Here is a 26,777-nt window from a genome sequence, read left to right on the forward strand (position 1 = left end):
CACCGATCGGACTTTTTCAGTCCAGACCAGTGTTTAATTAATAAGCTGTGTGTTTCACTGTGTGAACGTGACTGAGATCAAAGGTTGTATGAAGGCAACATCATTACGAGATGCACATGAATGCACCATGCGTTTACCAGGGCCACCTGAATGCACCATGAAGTCCCGTCGGAGCTAGTGCTGGGTATCGTTCAAAAATATCCGATACCGGTTCCTTAACCTTTTGCAATACCAATTGTATAAATCAAAAAGAAATAACAACATTACAGCACAAATCTTTGCATTTAGTTTTCAGCTCCTGCTACGTGATAGGGTTAGACCGATGATCGGCCCTGGCCGATTATCAGGCTGTTTTTTGGCAGTTTGCAGATTATCTGCGTTTATAATAGAGGTGTTGAAATGAATCAATGTATGCATCGAATCGTGGACATGGACGATGCTGCATCGATAATCGGCCGGGCCATAATCGATTATTTCCGTTTTCAATTTAATGTAGGCCTAACAACATTTCTGTTTTCATATTCTGTTTTGTTTTGCACATTCAGAAGTGCCATGTGCTCAGTGCTGTAGTTTTATGTATCCAATTTATTTAGTATTAGAGCACTGCAGAATGTTTGGTTTTTGAAGCTTGAAAAGCTATGAATTAAATATCCTATATGTCTTTAATAGAAAAATGTATGTGACGCATCGTGATATCGAAATGAATCGAATCGCGGACATGATAATCATAATCGAATCGGGAGATCAGTGACGATTCACACCTCTAGTTTCTAATTATTAATAATTATTAAAAAGTGGTCTAATATGGCTCGGCTACAGCTCTGTGTCTGTCCCTCTGCTTCGGTTTCACTCACCACTGAGTCTGACTTAATGTCCCCCCCCACAACACTATCTGACTCTCTGTTACTGGGGACTATGTTGATTTATTTCAATTTATTAAATAATAGCTTAAAGCATGTCAACAAAGTTTTGTGTTGGAGTTTGTAACATTGCAAAATCTTAATTTTGACAACAAAAAATTTTTAATTTTACTGTAAATGCATATCAGTTCCATATATCGGTTATCGGTTTCAGTAACTACTTATAATCGCTATCGGCCTACGTGAGCCCTGTCTCTGTGTAACGTAGAGTTTTTCCTGCCTGCCTCTATGATGTGTACCGTCACAAACATTATTAGATCTGGGTAGATACATGCTGCGTGCTTATTAGTACCCAGCCGTAGTCGGAGCCCAGTATCAGAATGGTGCATCCCTAGTCTGTGTAGGGCCATTTCGGTAACTTTCTGAAACCGATAATCCAACATTCACAGCCACGTCAAACCCTGGCTCCTGATTCTTTATGACACAGTTGTTCCATACCAGTTCATTTCCAGTGTAATGTTGACCATCGCGGTTTAGGCGCATACTATATAATCACAACTGCTGTGATTCGATTGCGACAGGGGACCTTGGTTGTATGTCACACACCTCTAGCCTTTCCCCTTGTTTCCTGTATCGATCTCCACTGTGGACTGTCCAATAAACACAAGACAAGTAATGCATACAGGTCAAACACTCCACACACACACACACACAACTCTATACAGGGGTTAAAGGGGTTTGTTATCCCAGCAGGAAGGCTGACAAATTAAAGTCCGGAATGAATAAACCCTGGATTACCCCAGCCCCACAAAAGGACCTGTCCATTTTACTTGCACCCCCTCTCTTATTGCCCTCACTAATGATTGCCCCCGTGTTAATGTTTAGGCATGCGAGTGTGTGGGTCTACACGATATGAAGAAGAGGTGGGCGTGGAGTGCAGAGAGGGATTTAAAGGCTGTGTGAGGATTTGAGTTGAGGGGGGCAGCTAGGAGGGGTAGGGGGAGTTGACAGAGTGAGGGCAAAGACCAAACTAGCTCTAGTTGTAAACACTCCCTCTGTGTGCGCTATGCGGCAGCTCTCCCGTGGAGCCAGCCCAGGACAATCTGAGGGCAGGAGGAGGAGGAGGAGGAGGAGGAGGGATGGCGGAGAGAGATGAAAGGGAATGCTGATGGGATTCAGGGAGAGAAAGTAAAAACCCTCGAAACTGGAACGGCATGTCGAGGAAAACAAAGGAATGTGGAGGACTGTAGGAGAAGGAGAGCCATAGACCGTGACCAGCAGAGGGGAAATCCTCTGGGTGCCTGCAGAGAGAGAGAGAGAGAGAGAGAGAGAGAGAGAGAGAGAGAGAGAGAGACAGAGACACACACTCTTTGCTTCCTTTGGAATTCATTTCTCTGTATAGACACGATGGCACCAAACCCAAACCTGGCAACCTCAGTGATGACTAGGCTTAAATATCACTGTGCCCGGCGGTTGTGATGTCACATTAGTCGGCATCGGTTGAGGCTGAAGACTACAATTGTGAGTCAGACAAAAACTCTCATCAAGAAATCAGCTTCTCTAATCTAATCTGCTTCATCAGGGCTGTATGGGTGCGAGTGACAGAAACCAAACAACCCACCAACTGAAATCTAATTTTGAGTTTCTAAATCCGGACTGGTGCACGGTACCGGACAATAGTTTATCCCCATAACGGGTCCCAGAGAAGTTAATTACAAAAAATAACCAATACTGTTGAACTCATTTCATGTAGGATTTCATAGGAAGGCGCGAAATCGAGAAAAATACATTTTGAGGGCCTTTATAGCACAGACATAAGAGTGGTGTTGGCCTTCTCATCTCACTCTCCAGGAGAACACAAATAAACACATTTCCAAAAACTATTCCATTAAGCGTCGACTTCAACCAGATTTACCGACTGCCGAGCCAGTCTAAATAAATAGACCGTGAAAGCACAAGGATAGTTTAATAACGGGAGGCGAGTGCCGAAGATTCTGAGCTCCCTTACGTAATGCATTATGCAAAACTCTTAATTAGTGTATTAATGTGTGCCCTCGTTTTAAGCAGCCTCAATGAATGCCGATCCTCAGTTACTGGAGATTCATATCAGAGGGAAAAGCAGACCTAGTGGAGCACCTTGAGAGGAGGAGGAGGAGGAAGGGAGGATGATGAGAAAAACAGGACTCAATGAGAAACAAGGAGTATAAGGAATAAAGATGTTCTTTTAAGAGAAATGGGAGCTCAGTGTGAACGAAAAGAGCAAAAAGAGGAATCCATGACAGACAGATTTCCTAATGAGTGAGAGGAGCACTGGTTAGAGCTGAGTGGTTGCCACGGTGCTAAAGGATGCTGTGTGTGTGTGTGTGTGTGTGTGTGTGTGTGTGTGTGTGTGTGTGTGTGTGTGTGTGTGTGTGTGTCCGGAATTGCTCTCTGATGAGGGCAATGTCTCGCCAGACACAGGAGCTTTTTTTCCAAGCTCTGCCCGCTCTCCTTTGCTCAGCTCCGACCACATTTGAGATTCACAGCGCGTCTCGCTCTCCGCCGCACATCACGAGAAGGGGGACGGCGGGCTCGGCTGGTGCATTGGGCGAGCGAGACTCACGCTCTCTCTTCTCCTCGGCACCCTCTCCTCCCTTTTCCCCACCCGTCCACTCTCAGTCTAACACGGGGGCAGCCATAAAGACACAACAAAATAGTTAATAATACATTTATTTAACGGTCGTCAACATTTTTTGAGCGAAGCACCCCTTAACTGAATTAAGTAAGCCTATCATCAGTGGGGATTTATGTTTGCTAATAATATGTTGTAATTAATTAAGACATTTTAATTTTTGAAAAAAACTTTCAAAAATTGACAATAATTTGGAGGCCCCCGTAGGGGTCCAGGACCCCCTGTTGAAGATCTCTGGTCTACATTAATTAAGTGTCTTGAACCATGCTTTTCGTTACATTAGGTTGGCCTACACAACAAGAACGTGCTATTTAAAATAAATCGGTGCAGCAGAGCGAGAGGTGAAACATTGTTTCACAGACTATTAAAGATTAATTGTCATCATTTCGATGAGCAGCCATTGAAATCAACAACATGGATTCAGGTCTAGTTGCTGAGCCGAACACAACAGCACCGCTGTGTGGCACAACACGAGCACAAAGAAAAAATTTAAAATCGTTAATCACAATTATTTGTGTGACAATAGTGAACTAAAGTTCATAATTGTGACAGCCGCAGACTGGAGCAGATTACGGTGGGAGAACAGAGAGCGGAAGCAAAAAGAACTGAGCCAGTCTAGACAGAATCAAAAGGCTTTTGGTTCTGACGTCAGAGGAGGTAAATGTCTCCCACAAATATAAAAAAAAAAAAAGGTTTCACAGACAGAACCAACTGGAGACAGTTTTAGAGTCGGTGGTTTGTTAAGTAGCAGCAACAACAACAACAACCAGCCACAAACACAAGCTTGGCACACACACACACACACACACACACACACAGAGTTATTTTTAGAGCCGGGCTTCCAGAATATCCCTCCCCCCTCCCCCTTTTAATAAGCCTGCTCTCAAGCTGACTGTACGCTGCTACGGAATTAATAATTGATCAAAACAGACCCTTTGGTTCCCACTGCAGTCTCAGATAAAAACAGCGGCAAAAAGACTGATGGGTGTTGAACTACTAAACTCTACTACTACTACTAATAAAGGAAAAGTGGACTTTGCACAGGTAAAGGAATAAGCAAATTCCTCTGGAGCTAAATGCATGCAGAGAGATCGAGTATGCACACATGAGCAGCGGTAAAACCACGAGGTAGGACGCAGAGCATAGTGCAGACACCTCAGAGGCAAAGCGCAGCGCATTTTTACCTCATCATTGCTTCTGGCTACCTCTTCATCTCATTGGTTGTACTTTGAAAGAGAGGTCGTCAGCGGCAACGAGGTCAAAGTTGAAATCATTTGAACTTTAAACGCTCGGTGGCAGACAAGTTGGGCTCAGTATCAACACCTCCAAAACACAAGTGATGTGTGTCAGCTCCATCCCCACAGCACCCATCCTCGTTAATGAGGAACCACTTGAGTTTGTGGAAGTGTGGGAAGTATCATCAGTAAGGACAGCGAGGCATCTAAAGATATTAAAGCAAGGCTGGGAAAGGCTCAGGGTGCCTTCTCCCAACACCGTCCCATCTGGAGATCAAAACAATACAGCCTTAAAAACGAAGATGCTCCTATATAACTGCAATGTAAAGTCTGTTCTGCTGTACGGTTCAGAGAGCTGTCAAAACAGACATGAGGAGAATGGAAGTGTTCCCTAATGGATGCCTCTGACGAATATGCCAGATCTTTTGGTTTAATAACATCTCCAACAATGAACTGTACAAGAAAACAGGAAGCCGGAGCATCACCAAGGATATTACGCACAGACGCCTGAGATGGCTAGGACATATGTTGAGGATGGAGCAGGACCGCATCACAAAAGTCGCCTTTAGATGGACACCACCTGGCAAAAGAAAACCTGGGAGGCCCAAAACCACCTGGCGCAGAACTGGAACACAAGAGCTGGAACAGCTGAACCGGTCATGGGGAGAGGCCCAACATGCTGCCAGGGACCAGAGGCAATGGAGAGGGCTCACTGAAGCCTTATGTCCCATAGGGGACGAAGAGGAGGAAGTAAATAAGTCGGTGGCAATTCTGAGCGATGTGCCACACCAAGGGCAGCGCTTCCTCCCGACTTTTCTCCCCAGAGGAAAACAGCGGATCATCTGTAGGCTGCTCAAAATCTAGAGCTTATAAAAGACCTAGGTACATTTGTTGTATTGCATTGTGATTTGAGATGATTCTGAAGACATTTCCAGTAATAACTAATGACTAATAGGTTCTGAACCAAAACACTAAAAAGAAAACGACTAACAGACTAAAATGAGGAGTGACCAGAGACCTTAGGGACACTTTATGGGACAATAGTGCTCCAAATACCACAATTGCATCCAATCTTTGTTGAAGGATACTATGAAGGAGTATGCCATTTCAGCTGTTGTGCGACCGCTTTCCAAACATGAGCGTTTGCCGTGAAAAGATACAGGCAACGCAATTTTCTGTTCATGTTAACGGCGCATGTTATCCGGTATCTACCGGACAAAATAGCAACGCGGATTACGGTGCCACTTAAATGTCTGCGTTGCGCTCTGATGCTCCAAAACAGACGTTAGAGGCAACAGAAACATCGCTGCATGTCACGTTAGCAAACACTAATAACACGTTACACAGCAGCTAATGTTGGCCTACCATTAGCTACAGTAGTAAACACGGCTAAAATGCTGACAGCTAAACGGTGTAGTGTGACTATATTTCACTGTAGAGGATTAAAACAGCGGGACGTCCAACAGTCTGCCGCTAAAGCTATGAGCTAAAAGACTCAAACTAGCACTGGTCACTGCTGTTGTCTGAAAAACAACACAGACGGGACTAAATGTTGCGTTTACTGGTAAACTGGTAAACCTCGTGACGATTTATGACCGACTGCTATCTGTTGTGGAATTTTCCTCACGTTACTCTGTCCCCTGAGACCAAAGAATTTCTAATAAGGGAAGAAGTTCCACTCTCTCGTTACTTCCGGCTTCTGAACTGGTTGCAGTTCCACCAGAGTTCCAAATAGGGGGCGCTCACAGGCCAGTGCAGAATGAATGGGACTCTATGGAGCTGTACCCCTCAAAATCCACTTTTCTCAGGATATAATTTTTTGTCTAGTAATTTGAATGTTGCATTTGAAAGGGGAGGCTAAGAAAATACACACTGCTGGGTGTTGGATTTTTTTAAAGTGGCTTTTTTGTTCTAAAAAGCCTTTTAAAATGTCAATGACGTCATACACATATACGGCCAGAGATTCTGCTTTACGGCAAGCTTTGAGTCGCTTCCTTTTTTCTCTCGAGGCATCGACAACACAGCTGACAGGTTAGACTCTCCCTGTCAATACACATGCTAGAAAGAGGTTTGCTAATGTTTTAAAGACCACGCCGAAATATTCACTCTGGCATTCTGGTTCTGCTTCGGATGCCGTCAAGCGGGATCTCCGATCGTAATCTGTCCTTCACTGACCAATCAGCATTCATTAGCAGAATGCTAGCGTGTTATGGGCAACAACGACTCAACCTGTAACAAATCGAAAGGGCATAAGTACTTGTTCATTCAACTTTTGACCTATAATCCATGTTGAACTTGCAAAAACTACAATCCAATCTGAGATTTCTCATCGACAATCAGGCAAAAGAGACAAATTTAGCCGTCTAGCTCCATAGGGTCCCATTCATTTTGCACTGGACCGTGATCACCCCCAGTGGAACTCTGGTGGAACGGCTTTCCGTAGACGGGCTTTGCCTGAGACTGTCTACATCTAAACTAAGCTGCGTGGTGCAGGGAACAACTCTGATTGGCTCATGGAGGCACGTGATCAGAGAGTGGTTCACGGAGCTTTGAAAAAGAAAAAGAAAAAACTTTGATACAGAGCGTTCTATGAACGGAATGAAGCATTTTAAAATATCACTCGATCACGTGAATTTGATCTTGGGAAGCCAAAATCGTGATCGTGATTATAATTCGATTAATTGTGCAGCCCTAGCTAGCGTGTTAGCGTAAAGCCTGTAACATGGATGTAATGTCGTTTCCCAAACTGGCGGGGCTATCACCTAGTAGCTATTAGCGGTAGCTAGCATGATACATCTTATGATACATCCGAGGGCTGTATGCTGTAAAGCTTGTAACGTGGATGAGGGATGAAGCCATGGATGTTATTAAGAGAAGCTCTGTTCACCAAACTGCAGGCTAACCTTAGTAACTAGCGTTAGCTCGTAGCTAGCTAGTAGCACGACATAATGATTAAATCTCCTTGGTTGTCTAAATACATCCATCGTTTATTGAGATAAGCATGTAAACGACCAGGAACAACGAAAACACAATGTTTAACGTTAGTGAATATTTTAGACAATGAAAACGGCGAGTTCATGAGTTCGCCACTTGTAAGAGACACAAGAGTGAAGCTCATGAACGAGCATGTTGCTACCGGTTGCTACGACAACACAAACAAACTGTTGCTTATGTCCACTAGGGCTGTTGGAACGAATGCCGAAATTGGAATATAATTTGAACAGTAAAAAAATCAATACTATTCGAATGCCGAAATTACTATTCGAATGTGACTTTTTTTTATAAATATGTTGGCTAACATTAGCTAATCTCCCTCTTCTCGCCTTGGCCTACCCGCATGCGTCACTCATGTCACGTCTTATGAACAATAACTTAGCGGGAGTGAGAAACACAAGGCATTGTGAAGATAACGTTAGTACAACATTATGGAGCTAGCGTTACGTACCGAGTAACGTTAGTACAACATTACGGAGCTAACGTTACGTACCGAGTAACGTTAGTACACGGGGGAGTGACAGGCTGCGGCTGGAAATCGTAGAAGGACGGGAAATTGTTTTAACATGACTTTAAAATCGACTTCCACCGAGCCAAAGTGCTTATTAGTTAGCTCATTCTTGTTTTCTAACTGCGTCGCGAGGTACAGTAACGTTAGCGTAGCTGGGAGCTTCATGGAGACAGCTAAAGGTAATGTTAGCTGCCCTACAGCTGTCAGAGTTAGCTTCTACTTATATATTACCTTCTAATAGCTGTATTCTCAGTAACGTGACAATCTGCAAGAAACATGTTGCTTATAAATCACTAAAATAGTAGGGACAGCCCCGTTTGGCTTAGTTATTAATGCCGTTAGCATCATTTGTTACTTATCTAGCTAGCTAGTTTATGACAAAACGTTTCGGCTGTGCTTTCTAACATGATGTCATTGTGCTATATGCTTGTAATGCCATCGACAATGCATAAGCCTGAGTAGTGTAGTACATATTATTTTACAGGCTGCAATTGAGCATTAAATATTCAAATATTTAAAAAAATATCAAGTGGAATACCTAGATTATTATAGAGGAAGATTGACAGCTCTAATGTCCACCGTCACGTCATGGGCCAGTCAAAGCGGAAGAGCCGAGCTCCATGTTTGCTTTATGCGCTTTTGAGCACTCTCATTGGAATGAACGGGGCTTCCCACCTAACACTGTATCCACTTCTCTTAATACATCCATGGTTTAAACTGGTCAAGCAAAGAAGTCTGTTTTATGTCAAAATAACAATACTTTACATATAGAGGCAAAAGTCCTATGAATCCTGTTATTGCACAACAATGCATTTATCAGTACATTCATGTGCTGAAGTATTGGTGCATTCCCATAATAATAGGAGCCAGTGCTAATTTGCAGATATACCCAAAGCTACAGATGAAACGAAACTTTGAGTGTAAGCAAGCACACTTGTGTGTACGCCCATCACACACACCGGTGCTGAATGGCACAGCATGGCAGGTTCAAAGCATTCTCCTTCCCCCCCCCCCCCCAGCAGCAGCAATTCAAGCTCTGCTCAGCCTGCCAAATGCTTTCATTCTTTTTAAACAAGATCTTAATCTGCTTTGAAACACTGCAGAGTTCTCATGCAGCACTGCCAGTGGCCCTGAGGAAACACAGGGTGGGATCTCTCTCTCTCTCTCTCTCTCTCTCTCTCTCTCTGGAGGACCAGAAATGACCCAACACCACGTGCCAACATGGGCCTCTCTCTTCAGACCACACAGCACCACATTACAGGAACCTGCTTTGGAAAAGATGCGGTGCAGCCAGAATGGAGGACTTTACAGAGCTCCGGTCAACAGCGGCACTCAGCAGGCCGCTGCATTAGCAGGCACTTCACATCAAACACTGGCTTTTTCCATACAGCTGCATCAAAAGACAAAATACTTCCTGTAATACCCCACTCCCTCCTTCCGTCCATCCATCCATCCATCTGACCATGGATATGAACTAAAATCACATGCAGCTACCAGAGAGAAACAGCAACTCCAAGGCTCCAACTCCTTGGGGGCCTTACTTTGTCACGACCCGAAACGCCCAAAGTGGCTTATAACACATATAGGGCAGGCCCTGCATTTTAAATTGAATTTAAAAATGATTTTAACATCAGAGTAAACACAGAGGTGTGTCCTTTCGCCGAGACTTGGCTGGATCCTGGAGTGCTGGTGCCATTCAGCCGGGACACTCTTTTTCTGTGTGCTGATCTGCCAGCTAATTCTGCTTTATGAATCATGCACAATTTAAAAAGGAGCTGATGGGATTACATTTTACTGGAATTATACCTTGTACAACTGCACGTGACGAATAAAAATTGACAGACACTACTTGTGCATCAGGAAAAAAAAGCTCAAAGACATGTTGAACAAAGGTAACCCTTTGTCTTATAGAAAGGAAGCAACTAACACATTGAATTGCCAGGACAAATTGACAATGCAACTGTCATGAGAGAGCACATGCATGGACTGCAAGTTGGGGTTGTTATGCTTGATACTCGGGGGTGCTCGTTGGTGGGGTTGCTGGGTTACTGGTTAATTGGGAGAATGAGAGGGGGCAAGGCAATCCACCACCAACCCCCTTTATTCCCATCACACTGGACTGAAAAAGGTGTGTGTGTGTGTGTGTGTGTGTGTGTGTGTGTGTGTGTGTGTGTGTGTGTGTGTGTGTGTGTGTGTGTGTGGTGACAGTGATGAATCTGACATCCACAACATTTCCCCACATCAAGTCTATCTTATTTTCAAAGCTAAGAATGCCTCTTTACAAGAAACGTGGGCGATGTGGTGCACGAGTAGCAGTCACTATGTGCTGGAAGCTCAAGATGGTCCTCCTTGGTTCAAACGTGAATGTTGTCCGTTTATGTTGTCTATTTATATGGGTTAACCCTGTGATGGACTGGCAACATGTCCAGTGTTGAGTCCCTGCACCTCAGGAGCTTGGGCTGCTTTCTGTATGCGCCACTGCTCCACGATAATGAACAGCCTTTAAATAGTGGAGAAAGACATCCAATAGCTACATAGGGCTAGCTACATTTTTTTAACAAGATTACTCATTGTCTTTTGGAAAGATTTTGTTTGAATAGTTGAACTTAAAAGACAGTGAAACAGTTAAATCAACTGTGAACCAACTGAAATTTCCCTTAATACTTTTCCCGTTTGAACATATTTTTTCCATTCAGAACACATGACAAAATAAGAGTTTACTTGCAAAACGTGATGTTAAAAAATACTTGGTTTTTCTTTATTATTCTGTTTTGTGATAAATAAAAAATAATTGATTAATTGCACAAACCCTACAGCTACAGATGTTAATGTAAAGCCACCCGTCCAACCTGAGTGAGGAATCGAGGTGAAAGGAGATGCATTGGGGACGAGGATTGCTGCAGTGTCAGGCCATTGATGCCTTCGGATACCTAGTGAGAAGCCGGTGGGAGCCATTATAGCCATCAATCAGACTGACTGGGCCGCAGCAGCACCAAGGACACTGGGGCAGCTGTTGTACACTCACAGCTCCTTCAAGACAAAAGGAACTCACTGCTGGCTACCTTGGAGTCAGTGCTGCTGGCTGTGGCTGGTTAGTACAGCTACTGAAACATGAAAGTAGCACGAAACACATGTATGACTACAGGGTCTTTGTCTATTCTCTTAAACCGCAGGATGTGGCTGTGAAGTTCAGGATGCTTTTAGTCTCGCATTTGGCAGACCTTCTTCCACAGCGCTGCGGAGGAGGGTCCGGCTAGTCCACACAGCATTCTGGGATGGGAGAAAAACGCGCTCTGGTTTATTGCCATTTCTTTAAACCAATCACAAACGTCTTGCCGGACGGAGCCACGGTGCCTCTGCAAAATAGCCTCGGGAAGGAACTTGTTTTGGTGGAACATGTTTACATTCAAAAGTTGTTTCAGTCGTGCAACAGAAAACTCAGATTGGACAGATAGTCTAGCTAGCTGTCTGGATTTACCCTGCAGAGATCTGAGGAGCAGTTAACCATAGTCTTCATAACTCGAGTTTAAAATGCCAACACAAAGAAAGGGGAAGGTGACGGAAATCCAGCCAAATTGGATACAATCGGCGCTATTTCCGGCAGCACCTGAACAATTCCGCAAATTAAACATTGTCAACATAGACTAGTATGCATTAGACATAGTGGCATTGCTGCACAGTTCTGTATGAACAGGTCAAAAAGAGAAACAGTGAGAAAGAGAAACGGAGAGGCTAAACAAGCAGAAGGACAGGGGGAAAGCAAGCGTATACATTATGAGACTTTGAGTTGCAAAAGGCATTATAGCAATTCCTTGTAGCACTGCAGTCAATGGAAGTTCGACAACCTTTGTCAACACGCCAAATGTGATTCATGCTGTGAATTCCTAGTGGAGTTCTGATAGTAGAGATGTCAGTCACGGTTAAGCACCTTGGTATTTTCAGGGGGGAAAAAAAAAACACCTGGTTGAGTGACTTTAGATAAATCAGCATGGGAACAAATACAGCCTCTGAGGTATAAAAAGGTATTCAGGGAGATACAAAGCCTCCTCGCACATGTATATACATGGTTCACACAAGCCTGTGGGAAAGGTAGGGGAGGGGTCTTAGCCTGTTTACTTATTAAACACTTTTCAATGTGGCTGCCCTCACTGTGTCTGGACAAGCCTCTCTGAAACCAGATAGCACGTGGAGATGCCTTGGATGTTGGAATGCCCTGGCAACAGAGACATGACAGAAATGGCAGTGCTACCAACATGACAGCACCAGAGAGGTGCGAGTGCCCGCGGCCCGGCACTGTGCGTCGGCGACTGACCGGGACACCTTTGGAGTCAACTGAAACTCACAGCTGAAAATAATCCAGGATGTACTGTAGCTAATAATGTCCGAAGCTGAATGTAGCCTTTCACAACAGCTGCCATTCATACAGGATTCAGATATGAATAGCATGCAGTGTTTGCCACGGGTTAAGAAATGTACTTGTGGTGGTGGGGGGCGCAGGATGTGACAGCGCGGCGTGCGATGGCTGGGTTCAGTATAAACTAGTCAAACAAAGGTTTACTTTTTGAATATGATCATTGTTTACCAGTGAAGATACAGATGAACAGTAGCCTAAATGCTTTGCCAATTAAATCTGGTTGGTTTGTCAAATACAATTTTTTGGTTCAGCAGATAAAATACCTGATTACCCAGGGCCGAAATGTTCTATGTAAACTTAGCACAAAAAGTAAGGAAATTTGTGTTTGGTAGATTATTTCTCTGTGGTAACAATGCTTTTTGGCAATACATTTTATAACGTTGGAAAGCCTGTTGAGCAGCAGCGCTGAGTATGTGGGTTGCGCCCATGAAAAATTTGCCAAATCTTCTCTGCCAATGCCAAACAGGTGTGAAAAATGAATGAGTCGTTTGCCATTTTAGTTCGTTTTGGAGCCACACCATAACGTGCGCATATATCATACATATATCAGATCCAGGGCTATTGATAAATTAAATAAGAACAATCCAGAGACACCATAGCAACAAATAGACATCTCACTCATTCTTAAAGTAATTAGAAGCAACGGGAGCAGCAGTTACAGGACCATAATTGAACCTGAGTAACTGACAGGGAGAGAGGAAAGTAAACATTTAAGGGGACAATGACCTTCTGCCTAATGAGCCACAGAGTCCTTCTGAATCCGCCTATTATCCTATTAATGGATCCGGGAGGAATTCCTTCAGATGGCATTAAGGGTTCCCCTGGAGAGAGCTAAACCTGGGGGGAGAGGGAAGGAAGAGGCCCTCGGTTTTATTCTTCCATGCGCTTCATGCTTGGCCCCCCCTCATTCAGGTCAATTGGTCATGCACTTACTCCTTTTCTGCTCTTACACACACACACACACACACACACACACAATAAACACTCAAGTGCACATGTCCAAGCGAGGAACCAAAACAGTGTGCCTCCTGCTGTCGTGGGTCTCAGGGCCTGCCAGTGCGTCTGGGCCCCGCTTGTCAGCGTCAAGGGGGGAGATCAATGCTGTCAAACCTCAAAAAAGGCTGGAGCCACCACAACAACAACAACAAGAACTCATAGCAGTGTGAGAAGAGGCTCGCGGTTTACCTCCCAGGCAGATTTTCAACCACAAGCACGGCAATGAAGCCGGTTATTAATAAGCATAACGCGATACTGATCACAAGTGCAATTTTCACAACAAAGGGATTCCTTTTTCCACCCCTCTTCTGGAGCTATTTTAGAGACAGATGCGTGTACAGTAGTGAGCAACACAGGCAGGACCGGCCACTGAATGCTAACAAAGAGAGGGGAGGGGGGGGGAAGCAGGAAGCGTTGCATCGAATTACACCGGGCTGATTGGTGGGAGTGAGCATGGCTTAGGTCAGGGAAGGACAGGGAATACGAGGCCTGGGGTTGTATCCAGAGCCACATGGTGCAGATGCACTGCTGACCGCCCACACCAGGGTAAACACGCTGATGAGATAAAAGCCGACACACATTAAGCAAAACTGCTCATGAATTCCTCCCTTCAGGCCAGACAATGGAACTCACCGTGAAGACAACAGGAAATAAAACAAAGTAACCCATTTGGGGTAGGCGTGGCCTGTTTCTGAGCTACAGTGGAACAGATCCCTCTCCGCTTCAATGTGTTCCAGATGGTGATGTTATTTTTTTTCGGGAAAAACGCAGAGCTAACTCTGACTCTGACTCGCCACAAGTGGTACATAAACTGAGCAAGAGCAAAGTCCAACTGTGCACCCACAGCACACACACACACACACACACACACACACACACACACACACACACACCTTTATCATTACTGCAACTTGAGGCAACACATGTCCAATTCGGACCACATTTATAACATGTGTTGTGTACATACTTGTGTCAGAACTCGATCAGTGAAAGCTTTTAAAGCTCCAATGGGGTACAGATATCCGTTTACATTTTGCATGCTGGCTCACTTGAGCCTCTTTCACACATGCACTGCAACCCTGAAATTACCCAGAGGAGATGTTTAATGCAAATGTCTGAATCAGATGGACCGCACATTAAATGGCCTTTACCCTCCCCAGTACAAAGTCTGCGTAAGGTCCGACTGAGCCCATGTGTGAATGGAGCAGGTCATTGTTCAGATAATTCACAGCGAGCGAGTGTGCTGCTGACGTTTCTGTCAACTCGCGCAAAACCGAATAAAAAACAAAAATCTGAGGGTGAAGATGAAGGGCGATTTACATGAAGACGGCAAAGAAAACGTCTAACCGGAGAAGACGAGAGTCGGGAACTTTTGTTGGTGAGGGCCGACGCTGAAATAGTCAGACAAATTCAAGGAACGGCAAGAGACTCGGTTGTATATGAGCTAGTCTGGTTCAACGAAAGTACAGTTCCAGGATAATTGCCCAACACCCTCACCTTCCGCTCTCCGTGTGTTGCCGTTCTCAAACTCCCTTCGCTACGGGAAACGACAACGACCTTTGAGCTAACGAGCTACACGCTGAAAATGGCAAGTTTAGAGGAAGATTTGGATTGTGCAATAATGCAGGTCAGCGTGGTTCTTTCAGGGAATGATTGTAAAGATTTACAAAGAATATGTTTACAGCATTACTCTAACTGGGACGTTTTGGCACCGATTGGTGGGATTGCTGTGGACGAAGTACACACGGAGATACACTGGTAAGAGCCAATGACGTTTAACCATCTCTCCAGCTAATTTAAATAGCTTGCGTTATTGTATTGTGTGAACAGTTAACTTAATTTAATATTGTATGTGGCGTTCTCTTTTGCGGAGTGCAAAACAAGTTCCTTCCTGAGACTATTTTGCAGAGCTGCCGTTGCTGCGTCCGGAGCTTAGCGCCACCCAAGACCATTGTGATTGGTTTAAAGAAATGCAAACAACCCAGAGTGGTTTTTTTCTCCTATCCCAGAATGCCTGAGTGGACAGACCTTACCCCACAGCACTGTGGAAATAGGTCTGGCAATGTGAGACTATATGTGACCAAATGACGAGCCGGCTGCGTGACGCAGTGTAACCTGCATCGTTTTCTGTCACTTCTGTTGTAGAGATTTGGGAGACAACTCCACCAACTGAGCTGAAACTGCATATTAGATTAATTTACTTATTAATCCAAGGTGCAGGAACCTAGTTTCAGATAGTTTCGGCCCACTTCAACTCCTCCCCGTAGTCATGACGAACACAATTGGCCTATGAGAAGACCTAGATTGGCAAAAAATATAAGCATTTTTCTGGATAAGGGCTAAAAAATGGTTGGTAGATATTAATTATTTACTACCAATTATATTCCTCATGTATATCGTGTTTTATATCATTGTAAAATGCATATCTTTGGGTTTTAGTATTTTATAATGTCGATCACAATTTCCTAAAGCCAAAAAGGGGGACATTTTCAAATTGTTCGTATTGTCTGACCAACAGTCCAAAATTATTCAATTTATTATCGGATAAGACAAAGAAAAACATAAAATCCTCACATTTCAGATGGCAAAACCAGCTAATGTTTGGCATTATTGCTTAAAAAAAAAAAAAAAAAAAAAAAGACTTGCAGATTCAGACGATTACATAAATTATTGAGTGATTGACCAAACATGTTCATTTTACTCAGTGGGTCATTCTCAGAGAATTGTACAGTAGCACTCGGCATTAATGCATCTATTAAGACCAGAGCAGAAAAAAGGAACAATATGGCCGGTATGATACATGTATTATCAAATGACCAAAATCCAAGACAGTATCCAGTCCAGTATCATACAATTAGAGTCATATCAGTACACTGAACAATGTGTTTACAGACTCTAGAGCCTGCATGCAACGCTGTGTTCATTGTGCTTGAATCAGTGTTGATGAGTTGCTCCTCAACATTCATTCACTGACAAGATACCTCGGCTGCAGAGTGAGTGAGTGAGTGAGTGAGTGAGTGAGTGAGTGAGTGAGTGAGTGAGTGAGTGAGTGAGTGAGTGAGTGAGTGAGTGAGTGAGTGTGTGTGTGTGTGTGTGTGTAAGTGAGCCCCCTCGTATCAGCTCAACCACAGGCAAACAGTGCAGGTTTATGACAGTACCAAATTAGGCTTGGCATCCTAACCCTGACCCACAGTCCTTCATTTCTCTGCTCTAAATCCCTTAATCCTCACTGAGGTACATCCTGTTGGACGCTGCTCCCGGGTCTTCCTGCAGAGGAGCACTGCCACAGCCCATGGGCACAAGTTTTGACTCCCATTTTCCCCCACTGGGGACTAACTAACCCTGCTAAAAATACACACAGTCACTATACTGCAACGGGGTTTTCGCCTGGCAAATAGGACTGAAGAGAGGGCACAGCATTCACTGGAGGATTTGGCTGGGGGGGATAATGCTGTGCCATTGTGAAGGAAATGATTCTATTGTTTTGCAGCGTGGGGATTAAAGGTACCCAGAGTGCTCGGCTGTAATGAGTTTATTAGAGAGCATGGCATGTGCCAAATCTAAGAGAAAACACAAATCTACTCTAAATCGTAGCCCCTCCTTTGTGTGTAGATGCGTTTTATTTTTTGAAATCAGGAATCTGCAAGCCATGACATGTTCTCATGTAGGCCTTGTCTAGGCTTGTGATGTCAATATGCACTGCACGTTCATTTTCACACAATGTAGGATTGTGTTTTCATTTATCATGTCTACCTCATTGTTATATCCTGCATATTAATGTACTGTCATGACGGCTCCTGCCTTTTCAGACGCTGCAGTCTTCTATAGCGCACAATATACCAGAGAGCTTTCAAGAACCAGTATCTTAATCTCGGCTACTGATATTATTATACCTATTCTTTGGCTGCTAATATTGCTGCTGTCACACAATTTCACTATGGTCATGAACAAAGTTTCCTTTCATCTACCGCTGTCGTTTAGCTTGTACTAACGTTACATTGACACTGATTATTACACTGACAAAATGAAAAAACGCTCCGAAAAAGGATGCAGCACGTTGTAGTCTAGCCTGTCCACACTCTACAGGTTGCTATAAACACAATAGAACCACCATAAATGGAAGCATGTAGCCTACGCTGTCCCTGAATGCCACATGTGGCAGACAGCTAGGCGCAAGTCGAGCCCTTAAAGCAGAGCTGACCGCCGCCACCATGCCACGATGGAGCAGGGGAGCGAAAACAAAGCCGTGTGAGGAGGGGGAAGCAGAGGAGGACTCCCACCGCTGCAGACAGTCCGTATGCAAAGCAACAGCGGTGCAAGCCGCGTTGGTACAATGTGTCAACACCCTACATGATCTTCCTGTTGACATTTTTGCATACCAGACCCGTTAGATTTCCTCTATACAATACAGTGCGGACGCGTTTGTGTGTGTGCGCGCGTTCCCAAGCAGCAGTCATAAACACGTACCATGCCGCGTGGTGCGCCGCCACCATTAGCGCCCTAAAAAAAAAAAAAAAAAAAAAAAAATCACAATAATAAACAGGAGAGTTGTCCAACCTGCAGGCGTTGCTCCAAAGATCCGCACCACCGGCACTTTCTTCACCTCGCTCTCCCTGAATTCAGAATAGCAGACGTCCAGGTCTTTAATGGGACTTTGCAAATAGAAGTCTGCGGTGACGATACGCACGGCAAACATGACTGCCGCGTCCGTTAGAGAGGGACCGACCGTCAGAAAAGCCCAAAAACTATTGTTAGGAGTCCATAAGATGCGTGCGCCTCGGTGGCCAGTCGACACCAGCCGAGGGGGTTGCTGTCACGGCGGTAAAACAACGACAAAGCGGAGGGAAAGCCCGGTTGTGTCCCATGAAAAAACGCGAACAAAGATTCCCGTGGCTCCAGCGCGCCCCGAGGTGCCGCCGTTTAGGTTCAGCTGCGGCCGGGGAGAGCTAAACTCGACGGCGGAGAGTAATTACCGGACGCTCTGCAGCTGTCAGGTCCATGTTGAACTTATAATTGTGGCTGTCCCGTGATTTAGCGCTCTCTATCTATGGTGTTTTTTGTTTTCCGCCAGGAAGACGTTCCCCAGACTTCCGGTAGCTAGCGTTATCTTTCCCTATCACGCCTCAGAACTCCCAGCCAGTCCCGTTTTATCAGACAGCCCCTCGGTTGTGCTCCTTCTTCTTCCATAACAGGCTAGCCCGCATTAGCTTAACTATGAGAGGAGGCAAGCTAGTAAGATGGTTTAATAATAGTACTTCCGACTAAAATTTTCAGAATAAAATCAATGTTGACGCGTCACCAGCGCAGTCACACAAAGCACCACAGTGAAAATGACCGATTTATTTTGGAAGACTCACATCTGTCACAGTTGTTTATGGGCAGCAGTTATGGTCGCTGCTTTTATCGACTGCCTAGCCGGCTAACCACGGTAGTGCGCAGACGTTTCTTTCGCAAGCAGGAGACAGTCTTGGACGTCTTCCTTCGACATTTGTTAAAAGGGTAGGGTCGATTAAACAGACTGTGTTGGTGTTGTCCTTAAGTACAAACGGTGCAAATCAAAATGTACATGATTTTCCCGGTAATATCCGGAAGCATCATGTTTGGCATTTCAAAATAATAGCATACAACCTTGATGATTCAGAACAGAAACAGGTTGTGGGTTTTCACATTCAAGGAATTTCTCTTGCTATTTCGGTGCGTAAAAGTCACGATAAACATAATAAGAGAAAAGAACAAAAATACTGCAGACCACACTTTAGTAATCATGAGGCTGGATGAGAGTCAGTGTCAGTGGGGGTCCCAGGCCTTGTTGATGAGGCCAGCTGCAGTCGGGAAGAAGACCCCAGAATACAGATTCAACATTCAATGCTTTATTTCGAATTCATTTTGTTGAGCTCACATAACAAAATCTTATCACATACAATGACAACACTAACATATGAAACAAGTGGTAAGAACATAACATGGCCATAGTCAGCAATGAACCCATTATGCATTAAATAATAGGCTAAATAAACAAAACAAGCATTCCCATGGGAACAGCACCACACACCAACTATGATGTGTATACCATTGCAAAGATACCATCACAGTGTTTTATGAACATGAGAAATTTAAGACTTAAGTACATGAATGGCCTCTGGGTGAGTGCTGCTGCAGAACCTGGCTATCTACTACTTTTCTGTTTTATAAGAAAGGGGAAGTTAACACATGGTTAGTAGGGTTAGGGTAAGAGGAGTCTAGAATGTTCATTGTTTCTAGAATGATGGTGTAAAATGTGTGCATGGATTGAAAATCAGCTATTGAATTCAGTAGAGCCAGTTTTCACTCCTAAATGGTTCAGGCCACATTTCTTCCTCTACATGTGATACTTGGAAATGACTTCAAGCCAAGGTCTGTCTCCTTTTCAACCACAAAACACAGAGAGGGCATTTTAGAAAATGTGGCCATCCTCTGTGCTCTAAATGCTTATGCAATACAGGAATTATAGAATGCAGACACACACAAAATCTTTAGAAAAATGTCTTTAGAAAAAACAAAAAAAACTAAAAAACAATAACATTGGAGAGCATATTGTCAAAGCTAGAAGCCTAGTTATTGATCAGTTCATCATACTATAATCAAATTAAACCTGCAGGAAGCTTAGCCTCATATACCTAACTCCCTATTTATGTAATATGAAACTTAGCCTGACCCCTTAGATTGCACTACAGCCCGGTGGAAAAGTACTTTTAGATCATAAATAATGAAAGAGAAAAGGGATGAAAAAAACTTTATTTCTTTAGTCCATTGCATATGTCTGATGTCTGTTAATTTTCAATAACTAAAGTTCTAACAATTAAATGGACATCATGCAGTGCTGCAGCAAGGACTGCCGACAGTTTCAAACTGACGCCCTTGGTCGACTTTTATTTTGTAACTACATGCATTTGAACAAGGAAATGGGGAAACAGCATTGTGGAACTTGATGGAAAGCTTGAGGTTCACCCCATTTACCACTGCAGCATCAAAACAAGGATCAGACCCACATCAAAGAGCTGGAAAGCATCACTTTCCCTATTGGTAAGGAACACGTTTCTCCTGTGCTTGGGGAAAGAAAAAAATCTATCCTAAAATACATCAAACAAATAGGTATCACTTAGAAACATCAAATCCATTAAGAAATCATACAAGAAGATGTTAGGCCTATTGAAAAATCTATTAAGAGCAATTGGACTGCCCTTAGCAAATACACTGTTAGCTTATATGGGAATATTATATTGATACAAAAGGATGAAATTATCATGAAATACAGTGAGATGAACATGAGGCCACCACGGACTAACACTGACATATTCTAACATCTGAAATATTCATATCATTTATATTCATTATTGACTTTTCATAAAGGCAGTTTTTATGGAGCTTATGCACAAGCCTTTAAATTGCAGACAGATGAACACAGTCTTGGCATGCTGTATACTGTATCTCCTCTTCAGGGTCGTAGCTCATTGCAGACATTGTATTGTTGTTTTTTTTATCGATTGATATTCTACATCAATCACAAATAAATTCTGGCATTTGATATTCTTAAATGTGACTGGCATTGGAACAACATTTAGACCATTGTATAGGTGAATACAAATATAATGTAACAGTTAAATAAACGCAAATAATGTTAAAAATACAAAAAAATATATATACTGGTGTTTTGGGTTGTAATTTTTTTAACTTTAGTTTGTTTATTATATTTCCAAGTACAAATACAAACACACAGGATATTGATATGTGGTATATGTCTAGGGCACAACAGGAAAAAATAATTCAGGAATTTGAATTAAGAAATTATACCACACATTGTTATATGAAAACAACTACACACAGAACCCCCCACTCACCGATCCATACATATAGTGTGCATGACATATGCTATGTCTGCGGACATTTACCATATAAAAGAAAAAGAAAAAAAGTGAAAAATAAATAAATAAATTTAAAAAAAAACACACACACAAAGCCTGCATTCTACAGAGAAATGTGGGTTGTAATTTAAGAATCTCTCGGGGGGTGGGTGGCACTGGTGGAATTATAACTTATGACCTCATAAATTCTGCTCCTTTTTTTTCGTTTTATTTATGATTTTAGATTCTATGAGTGTCAGAATTACAATTTATCAGTTTATCTGTTTTGACTCTGAATCGACTTATTATTACAGATGAATCTAATATTTCTTCTAAACATGATCACGCTCAGAAAAAAATTATATTTTATTGGTATTATAGTCCTTCCACCTTAAAATCAGTCATGATATTAAAGTCACACATTAAATTAAAAGTCCCATGTCTTTTTTTTAATTATAAATCAGGTCAAGGTGCTGAACAAATACTGTGAAAGTATCGAAACGCTCAATCCACAGAGAAATGCACACAGCCGTATTCAGAAACTGTGCCTTTAAACAAACCAACAGGACTTCGGTAAGGTTGTGATGTCACATATATATATATATATATATATATATATATATATACTATACATAGGTAGAAAGTGACTGTGCTGTTACAGTCAAGTCATTCCCCGGCTGCAATGATGGTGCAGACACTCCGAGAGTGCAGATGCGGAAGAACCAGAAACGCTGACCAATCAGAGCAGGCTGGGCTTTTTCAGGAGGGAGGCTTAAAGAGATGGACGTTGAAACGGAGCGTTTTACACAGAGGGTAAATCCGGATATATTTAAACAGACAGTATGAGAAAAATAATGTGTTTTTTGAATATTAAAGCATGTAAACATATTCTAGTAGAAACCCCAAATACGTATATGAACCTGAAAATGAGCATAATATGGGACCTTTAAGGCTTTATCAGTTATTACCGATAGCCTTGTTAATCTTTTATAACCTCCCAAGCAGACTTTTTCTGTGACTCTGCAACAAGAGGTAGTTCACTGGCAGTGTGTTTGATGCCATTTTGCCTCCTACACACGTTTGAGCTGTTTAGTATTCCAGTCAGATTCCCATAATGGCCTATACATAGCAGGCAGCAGTGGTGGATGTGCTGAGCTCACTGCTTTCTCCTCTCCACTGATAGAGCCATAACCTCTCTAAACAGCTGGTTCGGTCCGGTTCATGTCAGGGACAAGAATGAAAAGTGTTTCATTTGCATTTTCATCTTGATGGAGAGGGAACCTCTGTCTGCCAGAGTGTGTGCTGACCTTGAGTGAGAGCCTGACTGTCTTAATGAACCAATCAGCAGGCATCTGCTTACATCTGCCAGCACCACGCCTGAGGTCAATAAGAACATACATTAAACCGACCCAGAAATGTGATATATGCCATATTTAATGCAGTGTTTGCTGGGAGCTTTTATCTAAAGTGCTTCACAGTATACTGAGTGCATATGTATGGATGTCCTCAGTGGGAGCAGAGCCTCAAACTGTGATGGTGAAAGTGCCATTTACTACTTACCTCCATCATGAGCACCCACTTTCCTCTCAGCGATAATGATGGAGGAGAATTAAAGAAGAAAATGAGTTGATGAGAATGATTTTTTATTTTTAGTATCAAATCATAACAAGAGTTATCTCAAGATACTTTAGAGATAGAGTAGGTCTAGACCACACTCTTTGTAATTTACAAAGACAACAACAATTCCAGTAATTCCCCCAAGAGCACGCATTTAGTGCAACAGTGGTGAGGAAAACCTTCCTTTTAGGGAGAAACCTCGGACAGACCCAGGCTCTTGGTGGGCGAGCATCTGCCGCTGCTGGATGAGGGTGATGAACAGTAGCAGGGTGTAGCAAGGCATAGTAGGGCGTATCAGGGCGTATCAGGGTGCCGAACACGACCATGGTAGCAGCTGCAACCATGACTTAGGTGCCACCCTGAGCCACCCTGTGGCTTAAAGGAAAAGATCCCCCCAAAAATCCAAATCCAGACATCATCAAGCCAACCCCATGTCAGTGAAAACTGGTAGAGGTACACAGAGGACCCAGAATAAGTTTGATCCCAAACTGTTTACGTCAACAGCCCCAGACAAATTCCCAGTGTATTCAGCATCACTTAATTAACAAACATTACCAACTCCCGGGCCACTTACTAGCTTTTTCCTGAGCTTCCAACCAGCGTTTCCTAACCCAATGGAGTTTGTGTAGCTGTTATAAGAATGGCTCAGATGTCATGGGTCATACATGGGGGGAGTTGGTAACCCGTCTCTGTTCAAAGATGTCTGCGGCGTCATCCACTGACTTCTGGTCAATTACCTTTTCTTTTTTTTAAACAATGTTTTTATTAATTTTTCCTTGCAATTATGACAGTATCACAGTAGCAGCTCCCCTATGTCTTCTTCTTTTACGAACCGGTCAAATGGCCTCCATATTTTCTCATACACCCATACAGTCTCTCAATATATGTCTCTCCATGAACATACATTGCGCCATATTCTTGATCCAAGCACCAATTGTAGGTGCCTCCATTTTCTTCCAGATGACAGCTATAGTCCTTTTTGCCTGTATTATAGCAAAATCAATACATTTCCCGATTCAGATTTGTTGGATACAGGTGCAGCAAAATAATCTTAAGGTCAAGTGGAATGTTCATAGACAACATGAACATAGTTTTATAGATCACCTCCCTCCAGAATGTTTTTTTCAGTTTAACAGGAGTTGTGTATGTCTGCATCAGCCAATTAAATTGGAATAGCTTTAAATTAGTCACACGTTTCCTTCCAATTGTTTTCTAAAATGTCCTCTTTTATGTCCGCCCTCCATGTCTAACTATCAATAACTCTTTAGAGCCAAATGCAAACCAGTTATTTATTGATGAAATCATACTGGTTTTGGGTGTAGGACACAAATTGTCCACTGGTGACACTAGTGTGCTTTTGAGTGTCTATTTAGGTAGGAACCTTTCAACAGGTAACATGGGGTGCTGTTAATCGGAGGAGCACAAATAGTTTTTGACCGCATCAAATCCAAGGGGGTAAGCCTCTCCTCACAACGCGTCGCTCCTATGGCGCCATTTTGATGCTAACAAGCACTCACCCGCCGTTAGCATTCCATTGACTGCCATTCATTTTGACGTCACTTTGACAGCGAATAACTTTACATCTGAAAGACGTTTTTGTAAAAATAAAAACGATTGTGTCATAACCACGCGACTTAGTAGAGAAATTACCGTAATGTACAGGAGAAGCTCGCAGGCAGTTTGGACTTCCATTAGCTGTTTAAGTTTAATTACTAATGTTAACTAGCATTTTAGTGATCAATAATGAGCCTGTGTCTATGTTATCTCCTTACATATACCTACGCTCTCCGTCTCTGCTAGATTGGGAATGATTGAGATTTCTCTTGGCACAGCTACCAGAAGACTTCCAACTTTCAGACAGGTTGCTCACGTCACATTTATGTCGTCTCTCTCAGTTTGAGGCTGCTCAGTAATGCTCAGACATCACCGGAAAAGTGCTTCTAATATCCTTCACTGGTCTCCATCCAGAGACACGAGATCTGGTGGTCCATTATATATACTGTCAATGATCAAATCGCTACACACCGCAACGCTCGTGTGGATGTGTAAATGTTTGTTGATGGAGCTTAATGGACACATGGATTCTTGCACGTTCATTCGAAGAACATTTTGATCAATAAATGTCCATCAAAACTTCAACAGTAGGCTACTGAGCGGTGTAAGGTAGAAGAGAGCGCGTCAGCTAGTTTACTAGCCATAGACTGTTAGTTTCAAGTCCGTATAGCAGCCCCTCAGTGGCTTTAAGTTTTTAGGCTTAGCCATTATAATGACCTGTGACCTCTTCCCAGTGGATGCGGTTTGGGTCCGGTGTTAACAGACAGCTGCTGTTGTCTGTTTGTGGGGAAAAAAGGAATCCTCCACACTCACACTGCAGTGACGGAGGCAGGCTGACATGATTGTTTTTGATACATCACACTATGTCAGAGTATCCCATTCACCCTGGATGTCAAATGTAAAATTAGAATAATAAAAACAAAAAAGGAGGAGATACTAGGACAAGAGCACTTCTCTTTAGACACAAATTAAGGTTGTTTTGATCCACTTTAGCTGGACTGATGCTTTTTGTCATGGATATATCAAGGCGTAGAAAATAAATCATAAACTGAGCCAGTGTTGGGAGTGTATTTTACAAGCAGCAGGGCAGATGGATCCAGATATCTACATCTGGTTGCTTTGGACTCACCAGATAAGGCAGAGTCAAGTGGCACGCAAGTCCTGGAACAATGACAAACAGTGGATTTATTGGTACTGGCAGCACTCATGTTTACAGACTGCACCCTGTTGCAGGGGCTGATAAAAGCCTGGATGGACATCACCAGAGTTACCCTCATACACACACTGATGTGAGCAAATCATTTTTGTCAAGTTTGGTAAACAGGCTGACAGAATTGAAGTAGTCTGTGCACACTGACAGGGCACAAATGATGAAGTTCTGGGTGAAAGCTGGCAGTTGGACGTCTCTCACAATATGCTGGCTTATCAGGGAGTTAGTGCTCAACATATGGACAGGATGTGTCTGCTGGGCCCCGTCTACAGCTCCTTCAGCACAATCAGGACCCTCGTGAACTCCTTTTTTTAGAACCACAGTCAAAATTGTCAGTCAGATATCCTCACCGGGTAGTTAAAACAATGGCATTTATTCCAAAGCAATATGAAAACGCGATATCAATATCATAAACTAATATTGAATGGAAATTGAAGCTTTTGCCATGAAGAAGTCACCGAGACTGGGAGTCATTATTTGGGACATGCTGCCACCTGCTGGTTAATGATTGGCTCCACAGAAAAACACAGAGGGTTTACTGTGGAACCACTGGAGTAATTATAGGCTTTACAGTGTTTATTATGATCTATTAATAAATAGCATAATTTAAAAAAAGCTAAGAAAAGCTATTATAAATTGATTAAAACAATTTAAATTCAAATGCTGCATTAATAAGGTTGAAATTAAATAATAAAACGTTAAAAAAGATAATTAAATCGGTCTGTAATGATGGTTTAAAAATCCCGATTTTAATGTGGAATAGCAAAATGAATTGCAAAATGTCATATTATCACTTTCCATTTCACAAAACATTTGTCTTCTGCTTTAATAATTA

At 42.9% G+C, this 26,777-nt stretch overlaps 1 protein-coding gene across 3 annotated transcripts in view; it reads right to left on the reverse strand.

The window, feature by feature from the left end:
* rev3l (REV3 like, DNA directed polymerase zeta catalytic subunit) overlaps positions 1 to 18,919 on the reverse strand; it is a 96,258-nt gene extending 77,339 nt beyond the window's left edge. Inside the window, exon 1 of one of the 3 annotated variants that reach the window (XM_035995770.1) lies at positions 18,239 to 18,918. In XM_035995770.1, the coding sequence (XP_035851663.1) occupies positions 18,239 to 18,377 (139 nt within the window). In that variant the 5' untranslated portion in view covers positions 18,378 to 18,918. Of the gene's footprint in view, positions 1 to 18,238 lie in introns of all 3 variants that reach the window. The other 2 variants (XM_035995771.1, XM_035995772.1) reach the window with 2 other exon arrangements.
* Between the last annotated feature and the right edge of the window lie 7,858 nt (positions 18,920 to 26,777).

This window comes from Sander lucioperca, chromosome 19, assembly GCF_008315115.2.
Source record: "Sander lucioperca isolate FBNREF2018 chromosome 19, SLUC_FBN_1.2, whole genome shotgun sequence".
Lineage (NCBI taxonomy): Eukaryota > Metazoa > Chordata > Actinopteri > Perciformes > Percidae > Sander > Sander lucioperca.